This window comes from Crotalus tigris, unplaced genomic scaffold (genome assembly GCF_016545835.1).
Source record: "Crotalus tigris isolate CLP2741 ecotype Arizona unplaced genomic scaffold, ASM1654583v1 scf7180000017549.6302385, whole genome shotgun sequence".
In the NCBI taxonomy this organism is placed as follows: Eukaryota; Metazoa; Chordata; class Lepidosauria; order Squamata; family Viperidae; genus Crotalus; species Crotalus tigris.
Window position 1 is genome coordinate 4,429,832 of NW_024096467.1, and position 11,011 is coordinate 4,440,842.

Consider the following 11,011-nt stretch of genomic DNA (forward strand, 5'->3'; position numbering starts at 1 on the left):
GGCCTGTTTTACATGTCAGCCTTTGTGGTATGAGGTAAACTCTTGGCACAGAATGGTTTCCTTTTCAGGAAGCATTTGCGCCATGATTGTTGGCTCTCTGACAAGATTCTTCTTGGGAAAGCTGTCTGTTTCAATTATTGTAAGAGCTGTTTGTTTACATTCTTTTTATTTAAATTTTCTGATATTTTTAGTATTTTAGAAATTATTCTTTTAGCTGCCACATTTTTGATTTTGTTCAAATGCAGAATAAAAATAAGTTGGATAAAATTAGTGGAACTTATGTTTTTGAGATGCCCACTTGATTGATTGGGTTCTCCAAATCAAAACTGGAAGTTTTTAAGAAAAAACAGGACAGCCATTTGTCAGAAATGGTATAGGGTTTCTTGCCTGAGCAGGGGGTTGGATAGATGACCTCCAAGGTCCCTTCCAACATCATTATTTATTTATTTATTTATTAATTATTATCGATCATCGCACAGTCAGCCAGATGTTCAGACTGGATTTGGCATTTTGTCTACCTATCGAGTCCTTACCCAGGACCTGGGATAGGCAGATGTGGATGTTTTATTATTATTATTATTATAAAAGGAAATAAGATCTGTCTTGGAAATAAAATGAATCAGGCATTAAAGTACTATAATACATAATAAAATATATAGATCAGTGATTTTCAACCTTTTTAATGCCGCGACCCCCCCCCCAACCGGTCGTAAGTCGAGGACTACTCAACCGGTCATAAGTCGAGGACTACTCAACTGGTGCAGCACCGTTTGCAGAATGGGACTTTTGGCGGGCTCAGCAGGGCAGAGACAGCCTGGACAATTCCTATTGGCTTTTGAAAGCCAATAGAATTAGACTCTATTCAAGAGAGTCTATTCTATTGGCTTTCAAAAGCCAATAGAATAAAAGGGAGTAGCACAGCTAAGGAAAAGGGGGAAAAAATGGCGGACTGCGTTGTTTGGCGACCCCCGTGAAATGGCCGTTCGACCCCAAATGGGATCCTGACCCACAGGTTGAGAACCACTGATATAGATGGACAGTTTGGTCTAGTAGTTAAGGTTAGAAACTGGGGGATTGTGAGTTCTAGTCCTGCCTTAGCCATGAAAACCAGGTGAGTGATCTTGGGCCAGTCACATTTCCCAAGTTGTGGGAAAAATAGGAGAAAATAGGAATATTACAGATGTTTTCTGCCTTGAATTGTTTATTAAAAAATAAGGTGAGGTATAAATTACATTAAAAATGTGAGGTGTATAGGGAAGGAAGGAAGGAAGGAAATTATTTAAAATACTTGCTTTTTTTGTCCACAAGTATAGATAGATCATACTGTGTTACCTATGGTATATCTTAGGTTGCAATGGTAAATGAATGTCACATATATGCTCCATTGAGCTCTGAAGTTTTCTGAGCACATTTAAAACAAAAAAACCCTGTCTTTTAGACCAGACCGCATCATGTCAGAAATCAGTCCATGCAAACCAGCGAAGCCTCATCCACGGGATGCAGGCAGCACACAAAACCACATCCCTTCCGATCTGCAGAAAAGCCTCTTTCCACAGAACCAGTTCCTGGTGCCCAAAAGGTTGGGGGCCATAGACGTTGTGATAAACGATATGGAGGTATCAGAGAACCCATCTCCAGGTTCAAGACGAACCTGGTGTCAAGCTGAATTACAAACAGAGCTTAGATACATGTTCTACTTCAGCAGTGCAAGTCACATCTGTCCTTCCTCTGGTGACGCATGGCTTATCTCTCTCCTATTCTAGCATAAGGGAATCTTGATTTCTTGACTATGTGTGGTTTGTATCCTTCTAGAAAAAAACCAAAAGCTTTGTTTTCTCAAATTACTTGTACACCATTTCCACATGGTGGCAGCAGAGGCTTAAAACCTGATTCTCCCCCCCCCCCTCCATTTGCCAAATAAACAGTAGAAAGTGTCTATACTGTGGTCAATACCAGAATAATGTGTCAGATGTAGTGTAAAAATTGTCTACTATGGAAAGGTAGGCTTGTGAATTTTGGGGAGTTAAGTCCTGGGTTTTTGAACGTGGATTTGAAATTTAAGATGGCTTTTTTTTTTTTTTTTTTACCCTTGAAGCTAATAGTTGGGACTTTTTCTTGCCAGGAAAATCTTATTTATGCCACTGATCCTGATTCTATTGAAGTAAACACGAAAGATGTGGATAGTACATTGAGTAGAGCATCACGGGCCATAAAGAAAACCTCGAAGAAGGTAAGAGGCTTAGCTTGAAAAGGATTTGACTCCTTGAATTCTAAACTGAGGACACAATTTCATTTCCCAGTGAAATTATATATATATATATATATATATATATATATATATATATATATATATATATAAAATTTTAAATACTTTGCTGCCTTATTTTGGCTTTCATACAAAACCCCATCATCTTACTGCCTTAATCTGATGTCAGGGTCTTGGTTGCTTAAGAAAACCCTCTCCCGCAAAATCCATATACTCTTAAAATAAAGCTATTTAAATCCCTGTTAGGCCTTTTTTAAAAAAATAAAAAAAGCAGTTAAAATCATCCTCGGCAAGACTCACAAGGCCTGAATTTTTGATCCCAACTATGATAAAATACAGATCTTTAGTATTTTCCAAGTACATTTTTTTTTAAACGCGCTGGTACATATCCTGCGTTTCTGAAGAGATTGTGAAGCCATGCCACTCTTAATTTACTTCCTATAGGAAAATGATGCCACATACAGTAGGAGAGAAATTGAACAAATGGCCTGTAGAAAGGGGTGGGGCAGAGGAGAGAAAGGTTGCAAAGACTGATAAGGAAGGAACAGCTTTGAACTGAATGGCTTGGCCTGGAAAAAAAAAAGTTTCTTTTAGAGCTTTTCATCTGCAGTGCTTTCTGTAGGGATGGAGGGGGGGGGTTCCTCCCTGCCAACTTCTTCAGCAGAGAGGTATTTACCCCCCCCCCCCAAAAATTCTTTTTCCCTTATTATTTCCTCTTTTAGTGGGGAAATGACTTCCAGGGAATGCTGTGTGAGACAATGAATACAAGTAATCCTTGACTTACAATAGTTCATTTAGTGACTGTTGCAGTGTCCCGGGGTCATATGATCATCTTTTGCAACGTTCTAAGAAGCAAAATGAATAGGGAGGCCACATTCACTTAACAACTGTGGCAAGAAAGGTCGTAAAATGGGGAAAAATTCACTTAACCGCCTTGCTTAGCAACAGAAATTTTGGGCTCAATTGTGACTGTCAGGCGAGGATTACCTGTACTGATGTTTTGCTAGCCTGGCTAACGTTAGAACATTCTCACCAACCATTGCCTGGATATAATTTCACCAGCTGGGGAGCTGTGAAACTCTACACCCTGTGTTTCCCTATTTATTAGAGTTCTCTTGTCATTCTGAGAAGAGTAAAATAAATTAATAGTAACAAAGCTCACAGCCAAACCTAATTCAAGCAGGCTGTTGAAGGATTGAAGCTGAAGGAGGCTCGGTCCTGCCTCAAGTTTGCACAAGGAAAGTGAAATATAAATCGGTAAAACAAATCAATACTGTAAAAAACTAACCAGTCCGGTAAATCATTTGAAAGTCTATGACAGAGCTGCACGACTGCTTTAAGAAAAGGAAATTTGAAGTTGCAGTGTATATAACCTGAAATGAGATTGCAACATTCTGTGAATCATAGTGTACTTGCAAGTCAGCACACTCTTTTTGGAAGATTTAGAACCAGTTTAAGTATCGGGCACAACTTCTTTGTTTTACCCATCCCTTTTTCCATGTCAACATTTTGCAGGTTACCCGAGCGTTCTCTTTTTCCAAGACCCCAAAGAGAGCGCTTCGAAGAGCTTTGATAGCCCACAACAGCGTAGACGGAAAGAATTTCTGCACCACTAGTGAAAGCTTTTTAGGGAGCCGCCTTGCCAGTACCTCATCTTTAGCGGTAAGTGACTTGCCTGGGGAAATCAGGGCTAATATGCAAGCAAAGGGGAAGGCTGAGTTCTGGGTTGTGCTTATTGGAATAATGGACTTGCTGATATCACATATTTTAATTTTCTGAAGTCGTGCCAGCTATCTGGTCAGTGTAGCCAGAAGATAGCAAAGAATAGAATCCTCAATAATAAAGAAATATTTTCTAATAGTATCCAGAAATAAAAAAGCACGATGGACATGCTGGAAGTTGATTTAATAGATGTCAAATGAGAGATTTGGAGAAAACAAAACAAATGTTTTCAGAGTATCTGAAAAAGTTTAAAAACAGTTGAATAACCATAAAGACCATCTCGTATGTAATGACATTGTTTGTGTAGCTGGAATTTAGAACTTTGACAAGATTGTTCAAATGATACCAGCATCCCATATAAACAGAGGCAATGAGTTTTGCCCTTCATCACTGGTCTGTGCAGACATGAATTTACACATGTGAATGCCCAGAGGACCACATGAAGAACCAGTTACAGGAAAAGCAATTTGCTAAAAATATTCAAACTATTAACTTCAACCAAGAATTTGGGGCGAAAACTTCATTAATAGATTTGTACTTTCTTTGGCCACCCAGCAGGGGGTTGGACTAGATGACCTCCAAGGTCCCTTCCAACTTTTTATTATTATTATTGTTTTTGTTGTTTTTGTCGTTGTTGTTATTATTATTATTAATGCAAAAGCCTGTGATGACTGACTTTCCTGTTCCCCTTTCCCCAACCAGACAAACTTTATATTTTTTGCACATTTGATCAGAACAAAATTATGTTAAAGGAGTTCTGTTAAACTTTAGCAGCTTAATTACTTCAGCAGTGCTTGAAAAGCAACAGATTCTCCTTTGCTCTTTGTCTTGATCAGATTTTGTTGTGTTCAAGGAAGAAAAAAATATTTTACTACTGGTCATTATTGTATTGTTACAGTCTTCTGTGTCCTATTTTAGCATAGAGGTAGTTCTCAACATACAATAGCAATTGGAATTGGAATTTCCATCGCTAGGCGATGTGGCTGTAAAATGTGGCCATATTATTTGCTGTGGTCCTGGTTGCTGTTAATCAAATCTCAACTATTAAGTGAGGCAACTTCCTGATGCTTCCCACAAATGGGGAAATTGGCAGGAAGTTGCATGGTTCAGACATATATCAGTGGCTGTGCCAAGTGGGAGAGGGAGTGAGGGGTTCACAAAAGGGACCGGTCAGAGAGGATGTGCAGGGCTGTGTGAGAGAGGTGTGTGGGTTGGGTAGGGTGCAAGAGGGTGCATAGGAAGCACATGTTGGTCTGAGGGGTGCACAAGAGGTGCAGTGGGGATGTGGGGTAAGGCAACCTTGGCTCTTTTATGACTCGTGGACTTCAACTCCCAGAATTCCTGAGCCAGCCATGCTGAGGGGAAAGGAAGAGGTTTCCAAGCTGAGCCATGCTGGCTCAGGAATTCTGGGAGTTGAAGTCCACGAGTCATAAAAGAGCTAAGGTTGCCTACCCCTGCACTAGAGGTACAGATTGTGAAGGGTGTGAGGAAATGCAATGGGGTGCATGAGAGGCATGGTGTGGGTTGCGGAGGGTATCCTGGGGAGCATGAGTGCCTGGCATAGCACAAGCAGAATGGGACAACTTGCCACAGCCAACTCGCCGCGGGACAACTCACCGCAGGACAATTTAACTATTCAATTTATTTATTTAATGTTTGTCTTTCACATTTCATTTTGTCCCTCCTTTGGCATCCTTTCTTTAATGATTCTATTCCGTCATTTCTTTGATATTAGCGTAACACTTGCCCCACAGCAAGTTGTCCCATGGCGAGTTGGCTGCAGCAAACTGATTATGGCAAATTGGCCGTGGTGAATTGTCATTTATATGACAATTTATATGAAGCCGCTGGGTGAGATCATCAGACAGCATGGGGTGAGGTTTCATCAGTATGCTGATGATACCCAGTTATATATCTCCTCCCCGAGCTCTCTCAGTGAAGCGGCCAATGTGATGGGCCGTTGCCTCGAAGCCGTGAGGGTCTGGATGGGGGTTAACAGACTCAGGCTCAGTCCTGACAAGACCGAGTGGCTTTGGATGTTGCCTCCCAAGGATCATGTTGACTGTCCAGTGTTGACTCTTGTGGGGGAAAATATACCCCCTTCGGAGCGGGTTCGCAACTTGGGTGTCCTCCTTGATCCACAGCTGAAATTGGAACATCATTTGACGGCTGTGGCTGGGAGGACCTTTGCACAAGTTCGTCTGTTGCACCAGTTGCGACCCTACCTGGACCGGGAGGCTCTCCTTACAGTCACTCATGCCCTTGTCACCTCACGTCTGGACTACTGCAACGCGCGCTACATGGAGCTACCCTTGAAAAGTATTCGGAGACTACAGTTGGTCCAGAATGCAACCGCGCAAGTAATAGTGGGTGCTTAAGACCTGGCTTTTCCGGCAGGCCTGGGGTTTATAAAATCTGACCCCTGGATGACTGTTCTTGTACTGTTTGTTTTGTTATGTTTTATGTGTTTTTATTGTTAGCCGCCCAGAGTCCTCCGGGAGTGGGGCGGCTTATAAATTTTAAAAATAAAATAAATAATAAATAGATCCAGCACAAAGGCAGACAGGCTGGGGGAGGGTGCATTGGTGGGAGAGACTTATCCCAGCAACTTGCATCCTTCCCTGGCTTTTTAAGGAGACACTGATTTTCTGAGGAAGTCCAAGCAAAGGTTGAAATTGGCAATCCCATGATCATGGGGCAGTGTAACAGGTTGTGAGTGGGAACCAGCTGCCAAACGTGCAGATCACAATCACATGACTTCAGGGGTGCTAGGATGGCTGGAATTCCAAAGACCAGCCCTAGCTACCTTCTGCAGCTCCATCATAATCTTGGTTGCAGGCCAACAACTGCCTCTATTGAGAAGTGTGTATATGATATCTAAACTTTAGCATAGTTGATAGGAAGTCAAAGGAACAAAAATAGATTTTTAAGAGACATTCAACGCCTTTTTGTTTATCAGAATCTACTGGGACCCAGTGCATGTGCTTTATAATTTGTATGGTTATTAAGGTTAAAGATCTAAAGATTTAAACAGGTGTTTGATGTTATTTAGGGATATCTTTATAGAGAAGGAGGTGTCAAATGCTTTCTTTATCTTAATGCAACTGCCAGCTTCTGGTGGCCTTATGTTAGAAAGATTTTTTTTCCCTTCTGAGAGATTTATATTACTGTAACAGCTGAAAAATTAATTATATTGGTAAGAAAATCATGATCAGGGTACAGTAGATCTTGTTCAGACTGCCTTGAATATGTTCCACTGTTGGGTTGAAAGGACATTCTTGGTATTTTGATTTGAAGAGTAGCAGAGCTCTAATTACAGTTAAAATCTGTGTTAGTGAAAGTACCATATGTAAAATCCTTAAAACTTGCTTGGATACAATATGTAGATTAACCTGTTTTCTTCCTCCTTCCTATATTGTTTTTAGATGATGCGTACTGCTTCTACATACAGCTTAAATGGACTAATTAAACACACCCTTAACATACAACGCTCCAACTCTATTGACGGGACCTCCCAAAACATTAGATCTCGACCTCTAGTCCGTTCTTCCCATGATCTAGAAGGACGAATGGCTTCCAGCTCTGAAAACTTAAAGAGCTGCTCTCTGACCAGTTGTTATCCAATCATCAGCAGTGATGAAGTTTAAGCTGCTTAAAGTGAGCATCATCACTTTGGGGACACTTCTTGGAGACAAAATAATTTGTGTTAAATATGGCACATGGTCTATCCAAGATCCAATAGATTCTGGCTCTCTTTGGGTTTTCTGGGCACTATCTTGATCTTTTGATTTAACAGTCTGTATCAGATAAGATAATGCTTACTTCTAGGTTTCTTCTCATGTTTATGATAACTTCAAAATGTTAGATTCCCCCCCCTTTAAAAAAAAATCCTAAACTTTCCTGAGTAAAAACAGTTTAGACATCATATCATAACAGTCCATCCTTCCTTGCTGCTGTTTTGTAGTAGAACCATCAAGAGATGTTCATGGTCCCAGTGGTACAAAATAGCCCAGGATGAGATGTCTATGGAGATTCTTAATCACTCAGGTCATGGTTGTCCCAAAGGTGCTTTTTCAAAAGGCAACTGGACTTTGGTTTTTTTTTTGTTTTTGTTTTTTTCTTGAAGACATTTCGCTTCTCATCCAAGAAGCTTCTTCATTTCAGTTCAGAACTTACCTTTTGAAAAAGCACCTAGGATGAGATGCACCGTGGCCAACTTTTCTTTTCCTTTCTTTGGGTTTCAGCACGTCAGTACAGACCATCAAAATGTTTAAATGATCTTTAAAACTGGTGGCAAATTTAGTTAGTTAATTCATTATGCAGGCATATAAGCTGCTTCAAGATACTAGTGGCATGCATTCCGTCTGTAACAAAGATGAAGCTAGCAATAATAAAACAGCACTTATAATCCTTAATTGCATTCCAATATAGATTTCCATCACAGATTTGGAGGAAGGGAAGGGCAAAGGCTTCCTGCAGCAAGCAGGTCTCAATGACCTCCTTTTTTTCCAAAAGTGTTGGAGTGGCTCTAATTTTAGGTAGGAAGAAGAACAGTGACAGAGAAAGGCCTATTTTCAAGGGTCCCAAGGCTAATTCCCAATTCCCAAAGGAAGCCCTCCTTTCCCAAACTTATAAAGAGCAGGCATTCTTAAAAATATCCAGGTCCTAAGCCACATAAGGCTTTAAAAACGGCAGCTAGCATCCAGACAACCACATCTGGAAGTCTGCTGATAACCAGTGCAAAGGCACAATGAGGAGTGCCCATAATTACTCAAACCACATGTCTATGAAGATTCTCAGTCATCCAGTCAGAGCTGAAGAAGCTCCTTGGATGAGAAGCAAAACGTCTTCAAAGAGAAAAATGAAAGTCCAGTTGCTTTGTGAAAAAGCACCTTTGGGATACACAGTATTTCCTGGAGGTTTAAGGGGCCTGTGTAATGCTTTAAGCGCTGAAGACCTGGCTCTTTCCACAAGTGCTGGGTTAAGAAGTATGGACCTTTGCGGGAATTGTATTGATTTCCCAGTGTATCATTCCCAGGTTATTGTCTTCTTAGTTTTTATTTCATTGGGTATGTTTTTTTAACTTAAGTATACCCTGTCCAGAGCTGCAATGAGCTAGGTAGCATACAAATTAGATGTACACATTCAGTACTTTTATAAATAATGTACAATCTGTAGCTTCTAGGTGGTCTTCAAGAACAGCTCAATGTAAAGCACATTTAAGGAATGCAACCAAGAAATGATTAAAGCATGAATGACCATATGCAGGATCTCCTGATCCAGGAACTGCCATAAATGGTGCCCAAGATGGTTATGTAGAGGCCCTCTCAGTCCCTGCCCCTTGCTCTTTGAAGAGCAGCTATAGGCCCAACAGGACCATCTGTTCTGAATGAGAGTGCCATTTGGTCCTAAGAAGATAAGATTTGTTATAAATAAGCAAGTCAACTGTTTTTTTTTTTTAAGATTGGAAAGCTTGGTAGGGTGAAACTTCTTAAAATTAAATAACAAATGGGGTCTTAGTGTTTTCCTCTCTTTTGACGGTTGGTTACATCAGACCTGAACTTTGCAGGACATAAAAGTCATGGGAAGCTGTAACTTAAAATAAATGCAATGTACACACAATAGTGTTGCTGAAGGCACATGGAGTTGCTTTAGCGATGAAAAAGGGGGTAAGAAATTCCATACATGATATTCAGGACATTTGGAAGATTTATGTTTTAGAATTTTTTTAAAAAAAGTTTTCTCATTCTGTTTCCCAAAATAGCTTTGATCATGCTTCCTCCCCCTCTCTCTCATTTTGAAAGGTATATTATTGATATATTTTTTTCTACAAGAAATTACAGTCTTAACATTTGCTTTTTCCCCTCTCTCCCAAACAATACAGAGCATCCATTCTCCTTCCTTGATCAATCTGCCATCAGTATTTGAAAAGAGAAGCCACACCTTCAGTCGATCAACTACTCATTTGATATGAAGTGGTTGGAAAAAGGAGCTGCAGCTTAACGTGATGTGGACCAAAAGAAGTCCTAAGTGTTCAGGCAACCATATGCTGACATAAATGGTGGTACTTAGTTAGCACTTAGTGGCGATTAGTTAGGTTTTAGATGACACTAAGTGAAACCACTTGGAATTCTCTGATTTTGTCTGCCGAGCAAACAAAAGATGGACCTTGTTACAGATAACATATTAGTTTGCACAGATTGCTTTACATGGAGATATTTTGCTCAGTGTAAGCCATTCATTAAAATGAACTGCATTTTTAATAGTCTTTATACATTGGATGTTGTCAAGTAACTACTGCATGGATGAATATCTAAAGTAAAATATTTGTTTCACCTCTGAAATAGAGATAATAGACTTTCTTTAATATAGAAGCCTTCAACGTTCTATCAAAAAGAAATATTTTTTTAAAAAAAGCTTATATTTCAGCGTGACAATATGGTGATGAATTCCAGACAACCTTTATATCTGCCCAGCGATTTAAAATTTAGCTGCTGATGTTTTTTTTTTAACTTTTGTCCAACAGTTTGAAAAATCAATAGAAGTGGAAGCCCCTGGAAAAATAATTGTAGATAATTGTATTGACCAGTTGTTTTTAAAAAAGAAGAAATTGTCTCTAAAGCTTTGTGAAACACTTCCTTTATATAGACGTTTTATGCACATATTTCAGATGTGAGATGAAAATGGAGATCTAAGTTTAATATCTACAGCTGCTATTTTTTAATTCATAGTCTGTCATATAAATTGATTTGAAATGTTAGCCCCTTTGATTTTTCTCTCCGCTCTACTTCTGGTAATTTTTTTGCAACATGAAAAATAATGAAGTTCCCAGAATCTATTTCTCCACTCATTCTGGGAATTAAATTTCTGCACACAATAAAAAACTTTCTCTTGCTGCCTTTATTTGCAAGTGGTATTGGATAGGATTCTTTAACTTCCATCCTCTTAATGGCATCCTCGCTACATACAAGTTAGTGTAACTTAAGACTATACCTTTATCACTTTTTAAATCTTCTTAAAATA

At 39.6% G+C, this 11,011-nt stretch overlaps 1 protein-coding gene across 7 annotated transcripts in view; it reads left to right on the forward strand.

Moving 5' to 3' along the window:
* Positions 1-10,479, forward strand: part of ECT2 (epithelial cell transforming 2) — an 80,312-nt gene extending 69,833 nt beyond the window's left edge. For 5 of the 7 annotated variants that reach the window (XM_039338221.1, XM_039338230.1, XM_039338240.1 and 2 more), the window contains 4 exons: positions 2,123-2,230; positions 3,782-3,928; positions 7,414-7,645; positions 9,873-10,479. In XM_039338221.1, coding sequence (XP_039194155.1) covers positions 2,123-2,230; positions 3,782-3,928; positions 7,414-7,635 — 477 coding nt within the window. In that variant the 3' untranslated portion in view covers positions 7,636-7,645; positions 9,873-10,479. The remainder of the gene's footprint in view (positions 1-2,122; positions 2,231-3,781; positions 3,929-7,413; positions 7,646-9,872) is intronic. The other 2 variants (XM_039338251.1, XM_039338264.1) reach the window with 1 other exon arrangement.
* The last annotated feature ends 532 nt before the right edge of the window (positions 10,480-11,011 follow it).